The 16,800-nt window shown below is 34.2% G+C and overlaps 1 protein-coding gene across 13 annotated transcripts in view; it reads left to right on the top strand.

The window, feature by feature from the left end:
* GPATCH8 (G-patch domain containing 8) overlaps positions 1-16,800 on the top strand; it is a 73,905-nt gene that overhangs the window by 12,964 nt on the left and 44,141 nt on the right. For 5 of the 13 annotated variants that reach the window (XM_036339552.1, XM_036339557.1, XM_036339546.1 and 2 more), the window contains exons 1-3: positions 6,876-6,956; positions 13,090-13,107; positions 16,214-16,286. Coding sequence is in view for 1 of the 13 variants with exons in the window: in XM_036339545.1 (XP_036195438.1) it covers positions 6,882-6,956; positions 16,214-16,286 (148 nt within the window). In the remaining 12 variants the exon portion in view is untranslated. Of the gene's footprint in view, positions 1-6,875; positions 6,957-7,951; positions 7,987-9,364; positions 9,442-13,089; positions 13,108-16,213; positions 16,287-16,800 lie in introns of those variants that run through there. The other 8 variants (XM_036339553.1, XM_036339547.1, XM_036339556.1 and 5 more) reach the window with 6 other exon arrangements.

Here is a 16,800-nt window from a genome sequence, read left to right on the forward strand (position 1 = left end):
GTGAAGGTACGGTCAATTTGCATGTTTGTCTTGTATTAGATTAGATAGGATTAGCACAATCATCTTTTAGTTGTGAATTTCCTTTTGTGTGTTACATTGTACATACACTTGCTTTTCTATGCAAAGTTTGTTAAACCTCTACATAGAGATCTATCATGTCAGCCAATGGTAAAAGAAATAATATGCATTGCTATGGTTCCCAGAGGAATTCTTAACTGTTGTCTCCCTACCTTTTTTAATGCCTCAAGAATTGTTCGCTCTGTCTTGCATGCATTTCTGAAAAAGGTTGATTTCTCTGTGGTGTTTTTAAAAATTACTAATTTTTAAATCTAGTGCTCTTTTGGAAACCAGTCCTTTCTTCTAGTCAAATTATCCATGTCAAGTAGATATATTTTCATACATATGTGTGATATGCTCATACCCATGATCCAATGTAGTATGTTTTCGTTTTCTTTTTTTAAAAACAATAGTTTATTGATTTTTAGAGAGAAACATTGATGAAATCTCCTGCACGCCCCCTACCAGAGATGGAGTCTGCAACCTGGGCATGTGCCTTGATGAATCAGCAACTTTTTGATACATGGGGTGATGCCCAACCATCTGAGCCACATTGGCAAGGGTTGGCTGGTTGGCTTATTTATTTGTTTGTTTATTTTAGAGAGGATTGGAGGGGAGAAACATCAATTTGTTATTTCACTTATTTATGCATTCATTGGTTGCTTCTTGTATATACCCTGGTGGGGCATTAGACCCGCAACCTTGGCGTTTCAGGACAATGGTCTAACCAACTGAGTTACCAGGCCAGGGTTCCAATGTAATATGTTTTCAAGTTCTTAAGTTATTTGCTGAGATTGCTAGCCAATTATTTTTCCTACCAATTTACATACAATTAAATTTCATGACTGAATTTATTCCGGGTTATTGATTGGCCTCAACAGTGTTTTTTAAAATAAATAATTCAAAACTAAAATGAAATAATAATTCATTACTTTGTACCTTTTTAAACCTCACAGCCTATGCAGTAAAACTATAGTGTAATCATCTGGATTTTACAGCAGAGGAAACAGGCCTAGACCTAGAGAGAGGTTTGGTAATTTGCCCAAGGTTATACAGCTGACAGATAGTAATTATGATTTCTGGTGTCTTCAGCTTCAGAGATCTTTGGTTTTTATAATAATATACTGGAAGTTGTTGTAAATCAGACTATATCGTTATGAAAACAGTAGTGAAGAATTGGGGTTTTTGAGGAATTGACCACAGTGGTGTTCTGTCCATTTTCTAAATTGAAATAAATTTTAACTATACAAATAAAATGTCACCAATAATCCACTAGAATGTCCATTTCTTTTTGGATAGTTTTTCCTACAGAGACATTTTTCTGAATTGTTTAGGGTAATAGAACAATTAGTTTATTTGGAATGAGTAAGGGAAAGGAGAACAGAGATGGAGTCTCTCATTTATTTGATGTCATGGAGGATTGGTTTTGTTCATAGATGGAAGCTATCCAGTTTAGCTCTATCTGCAAAATACACCTTTTTTTTTTTTTTGTCCATGCCAGATGAGATCAGCATCATATGTTTGGAATTTAGAAAGTCCAGATTATAAGCAAGTATGTTATTTGAATTGTGAGGTAGGGCTATGACTAATAGATCCACCTTGTGCCCACCCAGGATGCTCAGTGGTTGAACATTGACCCAAGAACTAAGAGATCACCGGTTCAATTCCTGGTCAGGGCATATGCCCATGTTGTGTGCTCTATCCCTAGTAGGAAGCATGCAGGAGGCAGCCAATCGATGTTTCTATCTTTCGATCCGTCTCCCTTCCCCTCTCTCTAAATTCAGTAAAAACATATTTTAAAAAATAGATCCACTTAGTGACATTAGACCATGTCTAAAGGAATAACGGTAAATACAGTACAACAGGTAAATGTTGGTGGAGAGATTTGGAGTGGAGAGAGAAACATCTATAAGATGCAGTTTAATAGAGCCAGGTGTGAAAAAACAGGGTTAGAATGAGTAGTAAAATATACTGCCAACGAACCTAGTTGGTTAGAGCATTGTTCCAGTACACCAAAGTTTCAGGTTCAATCCATGTTCAGGGCACATACAAGAAGCAACAAGTGCATTAAACAAGTGGAACAGCAAATCATTGTTTCTCTCTTTCTAAAATCAGTTAAAGTGTGTGTGTATGTACACTGCCAAAGATAAAACTACTTTGATGATACCTAGTCTAATGGGAAAAATCAGACCGGATTTAAAACCTTAGTCTGTATAAGCCTTGTGTTAATAATTGATTTATTCATCAGAAACTTTGGATCCACTGACGTTGACTATGAGTAATATTTTTCATTAAATTTTTAAAATAAATTGTATTAAATTTTAATAGCCATAGGAAGATGGAAGAGATTATCACCTCTTTTATGGTCTTAAATATTGTGTTTTGCTATTTGAGGTAGTGGGCTGTTGATTGTGATTTTTAAAGAATTGCGCTGATAATTTCCTCTTCTCTAGCTTTAATTTTCCCTGTTAGTTACCATGTAGTTAATCAATGGAAAAGGTCTGGCTGTGGGATTATATGGATTCCCAAATCAGCACATACATGGATAAATTTAGGGCAATCTCTGTCTCTTTATATTTAAATGATCACCACAGCTAAATTTGTAGTACAGAAGTTTCCACATTTGTCCTGTGCTTGGAAGCAGAATCCTTGACCTGTAAGAAACTAGAGCTACTGTGTATTTTAATGATGTGCATGTCAGCTAGGTTCTATTCATTTATAATTAGACCTGCTAGGAATTGAAGCTTTTTTTTTTTTTTTTTCTTTTTAAGAGAAGAGGCAGTTGAAGGGAATTCAGCTAGCTGTATGTATAGTGTGTGCATTTTTAAATATTTAATGCATTTTTTTAGAAAAGTGAATTTACTTCTTGTTTGATCCCTTTGAATTTAAATTTCTGATCAGCATAAATGAAAAGCTATTTCAATTCAGAAAGCAGGTAGTGTTTAGAAAGGGAAGAGTTCATTTAGACAATGGAAAAAGTGTTCCAAGGAATCATCATTAAAACTAAATTTTAGGAATGCTCTAACATAGAATCTGTGAATTTTCACTAGAATGACCATGTCCCAATTTATGCCTTTTGTCCTGGTATAATTACTACTAACACTCCCTCTTACTCTCAAAGTGCCCTGGTTTTTCCAATACATTATCTATATGATCATCTTAGCTCTAAATGGAAGTTGAGAGATCTAAATGAGGTTTTGAAAGCAGGGTAACGAAATAAATAAATAAATAAATAAAAAACTTCAAATCCCTGTTGAGGCCTTTAGATCAGATGCAGTACTGACTATTTTTGGAAGGAATGATCTTATTAAGCCTCAGTTGATTAGAATGACTTGAAAAAATTTGTGAGGAAGGGAGAAAGGCAAAAAATGAAGTATTTATCACTACCACCACTGCTTCTATACTTTGTGCCCTTGGGGTTGAAATCACATTTTATATTTATTTTTTCTCCTCTCTTTTAAATTTTGTTTTATGTTTTGCTTTTTTAGTACAGCATTTAAAAGGGACAGATGAATAAAAGGATTCAGAGCAAAAAGTAAACCATTATACAAGCATTTTTACCTTACATTTCCAAAGAGTAACATTTCCAAAGAGTAGCATGCAAACGTATTTTTCAGCACTTTGATTTTTCTCTGAATAATATGAGTGGGGATTATCCCATCACAAAAAGTCTTTTGTTTTTATTTTAAACTCATTTTAGATTTATAGTTGCAAAAATAGTATATAGTTTTGGTTTACCACTCACCCAACTTTCCCTACAGCAATATCTATACAATAACCTTAATATAATGATCAAAACAAGGAAATTAAGTTTGGTACAATAATATTAACTAAACCATACATCTTATTTTTTAATTTTACCACTTTTTTCTCTAATGCCCCTTTTGTGTTCTAAGATCCCATCTAAGAAAATCACTGCCATAGGCTAATTGATATGAACAAGAGTTAAGTTCCTATGGCATTGATTGAATTTAGTTGTTTTTTTTTTTTGTTTCTAATCTGTACTAGTTCCTCAGTCTGTCCAGGTCTTTTTTTTAAAATATATTATTATTATTGATTTCAGAGATGAAGGAAGAGACAGAGAGAGAGAGAAACATCAATGATGAGAAAGAATCATTGATCAGCTGTCTCCTGCATGTCCCCCACTGTGGATAGAGCATGACCAGGAATCAAACGGTGACCTCCAGGTTCATAGGTCAACACTAAACACTGAGCTATGCCGGCCAGGCTGTCCATGTCTTTTGTGATAACTAGGTTTTTACTAACTCTGCTTTCTATAGAGAATATTGTTTCAGAATCATGGAAGCAAGGTTAACTTTTTTTTTTTTTTTTTTAATCTTTGGGTTTTGTATAGTGCCGTGATGGCGAACCTATGGCACGCGTGGTCAGCACATGTCATAGTGACCGGTTGTTCAGTTCCACCATTCGATCTATTTGCATATTAGCCTTTTATTATATAGGATTACCAAAAATGTACTAACATAGTATAATATCACAAAAGTTGTAGGAAATATTAAAAATCTGCAAATAACAGGATTACTTCTGTTATATTTTTTATTTTTCCCCTTTGTATTTAACTTAAAATTAACATATTTTTATATAGCTTTAAAACTTTTATGGCTCCCTAATTGTGGCATAAATAGAATAGTATTAAACTCTCCCCCATTGGACATTTGTTTCTATTTCTTTATATATTAGAGAAATGCTGTGGTGAATATCATCTGCATTCTAAATTTGTAATCTCTGTGGAAAATGTGATAGTCATCTTCCAGTGTTCCTTCCCCTGGCCAGTTTTCCCCCTGGAAAAAAAGAAAGTCACAGAGTAGCATAAGAGAAAGAAAGAGCATGAAGTATGAAGTTATAGCAATTTGGATTTGAAATTTGGGCTTCTGTACTTACTATTTAAGTAACTTTGAGCAAATATCTTACATCCTCTGAATTCTTCATCTGAAAATGGAAATAATGAATGACACACCTACCTTGTTTGGTCATGTGGGCATTAATTGAGATGAAGCCTGTGAAGGACATAGTGCCTGATACCTATTAACAGGTGCTCACAAGATAGCTTTACAAATGTACTGTTCAGCAAGATTAAGGAATAAATTGTTAAAGTTGAGTTTCTCTCTCTCTTTGCTTCTTTTCTAAACAAATCTTTATTGTAGACTGAATTAGTGAAAATACCAGGAGGGTATTTTTACTTTTTAATTTGTAAAAAGTGTTGGTTTGCTTGAAAAGATCATTTGATTAAAATTTTTGAATCCACATGGTTCATTGTCCTTCATTATTATTTTTTCCATCTGAATTGATCAGTTTTTTAAGTTGAAATTTATTACAGTTGAAGTTACAGTGTGGATGATTGGTAGCTGCCTTTTAAAAATATATATTGCTAACTTTTCAGTGGCAAAAGAGTGACTCTAGTGTCAATTATTGAGAAGACTGGCAAAAAATGAGCTTAGTTTGTGGCCTGTTACGTTTGATGTATAAGATTTTGGAAAAAAATTTTAGTTCCAGAACTTTTTCTTCACTACCATACATTTTAGCACCTAATTATTCTCTAATGTTTAACCATTATATTGAATTTTGGGGGTTGGAAGAGGTAAACTAGACTCAGTTCTTGTCCTAAAAGACTTTACAGTCTGATGAAACAAGCATATATTTATGGTACAGTGTAGCAAATTATTTTACAGCTCTATGGTTACAGTTTATTCAACTAAAAGTTTGCCTTGAAAAAGCAAAGTATCTTTTTGTTAGGTTAACATTCAAATTGTCATACCATTCCACACTGAATTAATTTAATTTAGGCTAGACTGAAGTGTAATCTTTTAACTTTGGTCAATTCAGGACTCACAGATCCTCGTGCCCTTTACTTTGTAACAAGAAGGGAGCCAGAAAATTGATATTCTGATTTAAAGCCAAATTACTAGTTCTTCCTTTCTGATGAGAAAGAACCTCAAGCTGTCTGAACCTAGCTTCATCTTCAATTCAGCTGTTTTGATTTATTCTAGTTGCAGTGATAACTTGCCTGATTATGGTCACATATAGCATTATACAGGCTTGTTTACCTCTTGACAAATCATTTAAGGAATAGCTGCATTTGAGATACTTTGTCAAGAGATTGTGTTTTTTAATTCCTTGAATCTTGGGAGTTTAGTTTTGGTGATTGAAAATGGAATGTTTTGCCGAAACCGGTTTGGCTCAGTGGATAGAGCGTCGGCCTGTGGACTGAAAGGTCCCAGGTTCGATTCCGGTCAAGGGCATGTACCTGGGTTGCGGGCACATCCCCCATCCCCAGTCGGGGATGTGCAGGAGGCGGCTGATCGATGTTTCTCTCTCATCGATGTTTCTGACTCTCTCTCTCCCTTCCTCTCTGTAAAAAATCAATAAAATATATTTTTAAAAAAAAACAGAAAATGGAATGTTTTAACAGTTTCAGTAAAAAGCACTGTTACCAACATTGAACAGTATTATATCAGTTTTATTTGCATTCTATTACTATGACATATTTTCTTTAGTATACGATTGTTTATGAAGAGTAAAACATAATATGGCCCTTTGTTTTTAAGATTCTGTAGTCTTCATAATATAGTCAGTCTAAGAAAGCCAGTATACCAGTGGCTGGTAGTGTTTTAGTTAATAATTTCAGTGCTTGCCATTGAAAGAAGAGTTCATATTACTATGCTCCTAATAAATTGTTTAGATGTTTTAAAAGTCTGAATTTGTGCCACAGTTTCGATTGTCTACTACAAAAGAATGAAAAGTTAAAAATAACCCCTCCTTTGATTGCTTTTGAAAAAATAACTGTAGTCTTTTTTTTTTTTTTTCAGGGTAATCACTTTGATCAGTATGAAGAAGGACATTTGGAAATTGAACAAGCATCACTTGACAAGCCTATTGAATCGGTAAGATGATCAGTGCTTAATTTTGGGTCAAAGCTAGTTAGTTAGTTAGTGTTCGTGTGACACTTGATGTGAATGAAGTTAAACTTATTAATAACTTATAGTACAGTCTAGAGTTGTTTTCTTGCATGTCTGACAATAATCAAAGAGAATTTGGGATATAATTTAATACATTGGGTTATCAGTCTGAAATCTATAATTTATAATTTTGATGAAAAAATATCATTTGGCCCATACTGATATTCCATTAAAGATAGCAAGTTAAAAGTTTAGTGTTTTGATAAATTGAATAAAGGAGTAAAATGTATTTTGATCCTTTAAAAGCTTTACCTTTCCTGGGCAACACAGTCATATAATGTTCTATTAGGAATAGTTAAAGACTAACACATTTTATTTACCAGACAGACTCTTGTAAAACATTGTAAATTTGGTTTCTGTAGCTTAAGAGATGTCTGGATTTTGTCAAAAGTTGATTATTCCTATCTCTTTACACAGTTTAGTTTTGGATATTGATAACAAAGCAATACAACAAGAAGATTTCTCTTTTTTACTCTTAAATTTTTTAAAATCTTAATTTTTGAACATTGTTTCCATTTTGAGAAGCCCTTTATTTTCAGAATACATAGTCCATTGTTAAAATGTCTAAACTTGTCAGTATTTAATATTTCTGCTTAAGTGTACATACTGAATAAGGGTTCGGTGAGTTCAGCTTGAATGAAAAATAATCAGAGAGGGAAACTTAATCTTGATAACAACAGTCAAGACATCCCCTCTCTCCCTTTAAAATACACTAGCTTTTTCACCTCCCGCAGGAAAATAAGGCAATTTAGAGAGCACAGATATTGTAACTTTAGCTTTTATTTTCACAACTATAACATAGTAAAGGATCAACATATATTTATGTTCCTAAATTAGGTTGGTGTTGTGTGTTTGTGTGTGTGTTTAGATGTTTACAGAAATTTACACAACTTGGGGTGTTCGACATTTTTCTTCCACAGCAGTTGGCCCATATTAGCTAAGCAGCCATGAACTGGTTTGTATTGCACGGTCTGCCTTTTTTTAATTTCTTCTCTAGGGTTTCTTTCTCCCCCACTTCCCCTTATTTCTGTTCTTCTGGTCCAGTGAACACTGCATATAGTACCTTCTGTCTTAACGTGCTGGCATGATGCTAGACTTAGGCATGGCAGTAAATGATGACGCATGTGATAATGCTGCAGAGGGAGAATTCACATCTGATGTACTGAAAGCCCAGTCTTGTGTTTTGACTTAGGATAAAATGCCAAGCCCATTTTGCTCAGTTAAAAAAAATCCTGAAGTTTTTGCCTTGTTCTGTATCAGTTTTCTATTTTAATTTAAATGTTTCTTTGGGTCAAAGTTTAAGAATAGAGAACTGTCAGAAGCAGGCTCAAGTACCATTATTCTGCATGGTTGATTAATATAATTCTGGGGTACTCTGACTTAACAGTAGCAGACATTTAATTAGACTAAATTTGCAGCCTAGTATTATCACTTTACTCAACAAAGATTTTTTAAAAGCACTAAATTAAATGATATATGACATTTTTAAAGCTTTCTTTTAGGACTAATTTTAAGGGTTTTGGGACATTCATTCCTTTGGCATGTGAGACTAATGATCTTTTTCCTCTCACACTGTCCAGGATTTTTTCTAGCACAGGTCGTAGGGATACCACTATCAGAAGACAGTCTGACTGAATAGTCATTGTTGAGTAATGTCCGTGAGTAGCAGTGGAATTGTTATATGCCTTATTTATTAAATAATAGTGTCTTCTCCACTTAAAATAGTAAATGATATAGCACTCAGACTGGATATTTAATTTTTTATAAATAGATGTATGATCAGAGATATATATTAATAAATTATACTTCTAATATAAATTTACTCCTAAAATACATAAATATATGCATTATTTGTGCTGTGGTAGTTCAGACAGGAGGAAGAGGAGCTTCATAGCCTATATTATGCTAGATAAAGATGGGACACATAAGATAGGGGAATTTTATTTCTGTTATCAAATCATTTGGAGATAAATTTAAAGTTCTTAAAGACACTAAAAATAATTGGCGTTAAGTGTGGTGTGTCTCCCCTCACCCCCCAACAAAGAAGTGCCCTCTAACCTAAGGAATCCCCACCAAGTACATATATATTAGTTTTATGACTGGCTGAGTATATTGAGTTGTTTTATTCTTAGGGGGGAAATGGTTGCTTTTAACACACAGAAAGAATATCTATCTGCTGAATTAAAATCTTTCTCTGCAGCAATATCTATTGAGAGGTGCTGACTGTTTTGCTACAGCATGCAACTCAAAAGTGGCTGGAAATATGCAGCTTTGGGAGTCTACAGATCATTGCAGGAGCTAAAGGTCTAGTCATTTTTTTTTATTTAACAAAGGTAATCTGCAGCAGCTGGTAACCGTGGAAGTCTCTGCACAGGTTTGTGCCAAGAATATGCCTGTTTGAAGGGTTATTGTGAGTATAGGATTAAAGCTCTTTTTGTTTTGTAATAGGGTAAATTTGTTGCAAACCAGCAAGATGGGAAATGAAACACAAAGATGCAATAATGCATTATGCTTTCAGTAAACTTCTGAAGCTTAAATTTGTTAATGAAATGATACAGGTATTTTAATTTCAATCAGAAAATGTTGAAAACACTTAAAAATCTAACATTGGTAAAATATTTAATAATCTTCATTATAAAATCATATTTCAGCCAACTAAATATCTTTGAGTAAAATTTCTAGTCAAGAATAAAATACTGTTCTAAGAAAATTATGAAAGAATCACTAGACAACTTGATTGTACTAGTATGAATTAGAGAGAAGGTGGAAAGTATTAAACATTTTACCCTTATTACAAAAACTTTTTAAAAGCTTCAATTTTAAGTTACTGCTTAATGAAATTTTTAGGTCCCGGCCATAATAATGATGACTGTCACATACTTAAAGATAAAATATTTAGAAAACAAATAAAACTTAATCTAAAATCATAGATAGCCCAGTCTAGGATTTCACCATAGTTCCCAAGAATTGATTAGTGTGATTTAGGACATATGGTCCTTTATGACTTTTACTATAGAAAGAAGATGACAGATCAGAAGGGAGAGTGATTATAAGCTATTCATAAGGCAAAATGCCTGCATCATAGACTTAAGATATGTTGTCATTGTTGCAGTTGGAACTAAACTACCCATCAATCATTAGTTGGTCTTTTTTCTACCTGACTGATTAAAATCCTATCTTTATAGTTGTCAGGTTAAACAAGCAAGTTTTTAAAATTAATGTAAGTTTTTAAACTCCAGTTGCTGATGTTCATTTTGCTCACTAGGGTTTTAGAAGTCTATGTATAATTGGTTTTGTCCTGTTAAATATCTGTTTAGATCTGTGGACTCCACTAGTTCCAAACTGTAACTCTGTAAGACTGCTGATTTGACATTTAGCAGTGACCATATGTGGACTGCACTATAAATAATGTGCTTCTTGGAGCTGAATGGTGTAGCATTACTATATGGCTTTTCTCTCCAGTCTTCATTGTGTCATCTGTAGTGAGCTATAGATTTTTTGTTTTGGGAATTTTTACAACTTGTTTGCATGGGTTCACCTAGTAGCATTTGGTTTTTGCTTATAGAGTCTTTAATACACAATCAGCAAAACTTACAATCCACTCAAGAAACTTAACCATTTTTGTCACTGTTTATATAGACTAAATGTTATAAATTGAATGTGGCTGTCAACTAAAAGAAAATTCAATGTGGAATTAATATTCATCCAGTCATTGGCATAATTTTATAATTTCTCTTGAGACATGATTAATATTCTATTTCTTGATATAAAAATTTTGAATGAGCCCCATATAAAAAAGTAAATTTTTATGTGTTTTGGCAAACTCCTATTATACAGATTGGTGGTCACTATTGCCAAAATAATTATTGTTACTTTGAATGATATACAGCTTTATGAAGCAGAGCAGTTCCTGGGAAAGTTTTCTACCTAATAGTTAATAAACAGAAATGTTGAGGAATGACTGAAACAATTAATAATGGGTGTTTTATTTGTTTATTTGTTGTGTTTTCAGTATATTGGTAGTTTATAATACATTTTTCTTTCAAAGATCTTATTTAAAAATTATATCCTCACATATATTGGAGGGGAACAAAGGATAAAAATGTAGCATTTTAATTATACATTTAAGTTTGTGTGTCCCCCTCTCCCCCTTTTTTAAATTGGTTTCAGAGAGGGAGAGAGAGATAGAAACATCAGTGATGAGAGAGAATTATTGATTGGCTGCCTCCTGCACGCCCCTTATCGGGGTTAGAGCCTGCAACCTGGGCATGTGCCCTGACTGGGAATCGAACTGTGACCTCCTGGTTCATAGGTCGACGTTCAACCACTGAGCCACGCAGGTTGGGCAAGTATACATTTAAGTTTTGAACTAGAAAAAAAAGTTTTAAAAGCTAACTAAGGTAAAAATAGTTTGGGTTTTCAGCTTAGCTTCAGACTTTTAAACCAGAATTAAGAACTGTTCATGCCTAATCAAAGAAAATGCCACCCTGCCACCATTTGGGAGTCTTGTGCATAGAGAGTAACTATTAGGTTATGGAAAACTAGCTTTTTGTCTACCACCCTTGAATAAAATTCAGTTGCTTTATTAATTATTTTAAAATTAGTATTTCTCTGTAGTTCTTCCATGTGCATTGAAATTAGGCTGTCATGCCCCCTTGTAAACCAGCTGTTAAAAAAAGAAAAAATTTCCATTTATTTTTGGTTCTATGAGATTATAATTAAATTCCCAATTATATATTACTTTAAAAAATAATACATATATTTTTAAGATTTTTAAGACATATTCTCGCTTTTAGAGCGAGAGAAAGGGTGAGGTAGAGAGAGAGGGAAACATGGATGTGAGAACAAAATATCGACTGGCGGCTACCTCTGCATTCCCCCTACTGCGGACTGAGCCTGCAGTCCCGACTTGTGCCCTGACCGGGAATCAAACCAGCAGACTTCTGGTGCATAAGGTGACGACCAACCAAACTGAGCCACATCAGCCAGGGCCACATTATATATTTTATTTAAAAATAAAAAAACTGAAAGATACTTTAGTCACTGTTAGTGACTGAAATAGTAATTGTTACTATTTTAGAAGTTAAATTTATTGCTCATTGCTCTTGTTATGTCTAGATTACCTGTTTGGGCTATAAATAACATCCATGAGAATAACTGGCAAAATCACAGCCCTAAAGAGAAAAAGTAGATTAATTATTTTCACAGGCTGGTGATTGAATCCCTTGTTCTTTTACAGTGAAAGTTCCATGAACATTTTTATCATTTCAGATGTAGATAAGTCTGCTTTGTTCTACTTTGTATAAGGCTTCTTGGTGTGCCTTCCTGTGTTACCCATCCTTAAACCTATTGGATTTTTGACAAGTGTTTATAAAACTTTCTTTTTCTTTTCTTTTTTTTTTTTTTTTTTGGTAGGAAAAGAGACCATACTGAATACTAACCCTTTCTGCAGTCATAGAGCTTCCTATTTTCCTCCAAAAGCAGGTAGTCTGGAATGATAGGAAAGGTCCAGATTTTCGCTATTAGTCATTCACTAAATTTAAGCAGTTGGTGGATCTAAGAAGTTCTTGGATATATGTCTGTTGTTTTTGTTGGCTTTGTTATAATCACAAGGACATAGAGTAGCATATTAATAATTTTAATATAGTTCCTGACATTTCATTCCCTAGTCATACTGGGAAAGTAGATTTAATTAAAGAATAGTTTTCACCTAAAGTTTTAGAAGAGAATGGCCACTACCATTTTGTATCAGTAGCTTTTTTGAGAAGGTGACAGCCATCTTGAGTGGTTTTGTAAAAGTGGTGCTACTGTGTATAACCCTAAATTTTTCTTTTTTCTCCCTTTAACATTTGCTTTTCCTTTCACTGTTGTCAGTCACAACACGCTGCTCTTGAACCTCTCAGCTGGTCTTGACTCGTGAATTTACTTATGCTTTCACTCTTTAGTATATACATTAATTGCAAGCAGTGAATTGAAAACAAGACAAAAAAAAAAAAAACGACCATTAGTGAATGGACAGTTTCTTACTTTGTGTTACATTTAACTGTTCTTTTGACAGCCCAGTTTTTAAAGCCAGGTTCGTATGGAAATGCTTTCACTCCACTTGCACTGCTTTTGGAAATAGCATACTGCTTCATCTGTCTGTTTATTTTAGTGCATTCATAATATAACACAGTCAGCATAATGTCTCATCTCCACTTAGCCAAAGATTGAGTTTTTTTAAATAAAAAAAGGGGGGCAGCAATTATTGTCAGCATGGTTTAATACCCTAAATCTCTGTGCCAAGTACAATTCTAACTTTAGCCTGTTAAAAGATTAAACAGTAATTTAATCAACTACTTAATCTTAGAGTCATTCTGCTTTCTTTGTCCTTTCTGTAGTTATTTAGTTGTAGGAGTTATGATATAAAATAAAGATTTTATGTACAGGTAAGTTTATTTTCATAATCGTATAATAAAGGTCTCTACCTTTTCATATTTTGCTAACACTGCTTGTACTAAGACTTTTATTTTTTTTCTTCTTTTCTTTTTTTAAAATATGTTTTTATTGACTTCAGAGGGAGAGAGAGAGAGAGAGAGAGAGAGAAACATCAACGATGAGAGAGAATCATTGATCGGCTGCCTCCCGAACGCCTCACACTGGGGATCAAGCCTGAAACACAGGCATGTGCCCTTGGCCGGAATCGAACCCGGGACCCCTCAGTCTGCAGGCTGACAATCTATCCACTGAGCCAAACCGGCCAGGGCTGTACTAAGACTTTTAAATGTTACTTACTTTCTTTACAATGAGGTTATTTATAAATACTTAGGCACACAGTACTGGTTAAGGGGATGCTTTTCCTGACATTTCATTTGAGAGGAGAGAAGGGAAGAAGAGGCAGCAGTGTTAGATTAAGTGTTTGTGATGTTTAATAACAGAAGTTATCACCTCGGCAGCATTTTCTAATTCTTTCAGTTCCTAGCAAAAAAATTTCTAGTGACCTTTTGTGTATCATAATGACTTAGTGTGTGTGTATTTTTTAAAGCAGTAGTATCTTTTGTTTTAGAAACAAGTTTTTCATTACCTTTTTAAAAAATATATTTTTATTGATTTCAGAGAGGGAAATGAAGAAACATCAGTGATGAGAGAGAATCATCGATCCGCTGCCTCCTGCATACCCCATTCTGGGGATTGAGCCCACAATTTAGGCATGTACCTCAGCTGGGAATAGAACCATGACCTCTTTGTTCATAGGTCAATGCTAAACCACTGAGCCATGCCAGCCAGGCTCATTATCTTTTGCTTCATTTTTGTTTTTATAAAAGTCTCCTGATCTCTTTCTTTCTTTCTTTCTTTTTTAAATTGACTTTTTATTTTTATTTATTTTTTAATATATTTTATTGATTTTTTACAGAGAGGAAGGGAGAGGGATAAAGAGTTAGAAACATCGATCAGCTGCCTCTTGCACACTTCCTACTGGGGATGTGCCCGCAACCAAGGTACATGCCCTTGGCCGGAATCGAACCTGGGGCCCCTTAGTCCGCAGGCCGACACTCTATCCACTGAGCCAAACTGGTCAGGGCTAAATTGACTTTTTAGAGAGAGGGCAACATGGATGTGATAGGAAAACATCAATCAGCTGCCTCTGGCATGCTCCCTACTGGGGATTGAGCCCGGTATGTGCCCTGACTTGGAATGGAACCAGCAACTTTCAGTGCATGGGATGATGCCCAACCAACTGAGCTGCACAGGCCAGGGCTCTCCTGATCTCTTTTCCTCCATCAATGAAGTAATCAGCTGCTGAGCCCTGTTTTCCAGTTTGTATGCTGTCATAAACTTGTAGAAGGAAATTGTCCTTTATAAAAAACACAAAAAACATTGGGGAGCCTTAATCTTCCTCTTCTAGCTTTCTCTCAGAGAAGGTAACCATACAATAATTTTTTCTTTCCTCTATAACTCCAAAGAACATTTTATTATTGATATGGAGCTAAAGATAAAAAGCAGTTTCATATGAGATGTTTGATTTTTATATAGAGATTTATGGTTTTGTTAGCTTTATAAATTGATTTCAGGAAATAATGAGGTTATTTTCAAATGGTGATACCAGATTAGTACTTTAAATTAACTTTAGTAGATATAGAACACTTTTAAAATAATTTTTAAGTGTCTTCCTCTGGATAAGCAGCATCTTTTTATCTGACACTATTAATGGTTATTTTAGCTTTGTCTCTATACTGGACAGTATTTGTAAAAACAAAGAATTGGACAAAGGTATGCAGAGGTTTCTAAGATCTTGACTCCTTACACAAAAGCTGACATTTAATTGTTGTTTCTGGTGTCTTTTCATACAATTTACATTGAAATACCTTTTCCTGTGTGCTTCTAGGTAGATGAGACATTATGTATATTGGTTTTTTCCCCCCTACATGCACTAATGGTTCTTTACTGTTAACTTATTGCTAGGCCTGTTTCATTCTAACATTTTAGCATTTTTGTTAGATTACATGTTGAAATGCATCACTCAGTCTGTGCTTGAGCTCATTTTATTTTTCTGTTTAATCAATTTAATTTCTTGTTTACTAACCTCACTGTTTTTTCGGTTTAATATTGGCTGCATGCTAGTTAAATATTTACATTTTATATATATATATATAAAAACCAATCAAGTCTAGCCTGGATTTTGCTCTGATTGTGTTTTCATTTCTAGTGGTGGGGCAGTCTTACACTTACAACTTACTTTGTACCATGAAAGCCTGACACACAAACAAAATAACTAAACACAACATAGATTTTCTTTAAAAAAAAAAAATAATCTTAAAGTGGTGCTGTCTAGGTGGTGGATATGATTGTATAAGTACCTTGATTTTATGCTTTTTTAATGTTAGTTTTGAACTTCATAAATGTATTCTTCCCTCTTTACCCCTTCCCGTTTTTCTCCTTTTTAAAACGTTATGTACAAAAGTTGCCCGGCACACCATCAGAAAGGACCTTACCCCCTATATTATTTTCATATGAAATACTAGCCAGCATTTCTTTTTACATTAATGTCCCTTTATTGGGAACATTTACCCCTTATTATTAGCACCTTTTTGCATGCATATATGTAGACTTATCTCTTGCTCATCACCTGTTTAATTGTCACTAGGAAGGGAAGAATATATTATTGGAATATTTTTGGTTTGTCTTTCTGTTCTGTCTGTCAGGATAATATTGGACATCGCTTACTCCAGAAACATGGGTGGAAGCTGGGCCAGGGATTGGGAAAATCTCTTCAGGGTAAGTTTTTTAAATGTACAAAAAAGAAAGAAAGAAAACAGTGTTTCTGATGCAGATCTTGTGCCTGAATATATTTGTTGTCCTTTTTAAAAAACTGTTTGTTTCTTCCCCCTTTCCTCCCCCTCCCCGCCCCCCAAATAGTCTGTTTTTCTTATAACAGTATTTTAAGTCACTATTAAGCTAATAATTTGTAAGAGTAAGCTGCTGTGTTATGAATACTTTCTGGTCAAAAATATTGTGTATGGCTCCACCTGTTTTAAGTTTTTTTTGGTGGAAGTAGTCAGTGAGTGGAATAAAAGAAATACGTAGTAGCAGGGTGTGCTTTGTGTCATTTAGTGATGTTGTATTGTGGCTTCAGTATTTTAAAGAGATCCATTCAATAGCAGGTTTTAATTTTTGTGCTACCCTGCCCCTCCCTCATTCTCCCCGTAGCTGGTTATTGCCTTGGCTCTTTTTCTCTGCAGTCATAGTCTATGTAGTAGTAGAGAGAAAATTAACCCATTTTATCTATACT

This window comes from Myotis myotis, unplaced genomic scaffold, assembly GCF_014108235.1.
Source record: "Myotis myotis isolate mMyoMyo1 unplaced genomic scaffold, mMyoMyo1.p scaffold_m19_p_17, whole genome shotgun sequence".
NCBI classification, from domain to species: domain Eukaryota; kingdom Metazoa; phylum Chordata; class Mammalia; order Chiroptera; family Vespertilionidae; genus Myotis; species Myotis myotis.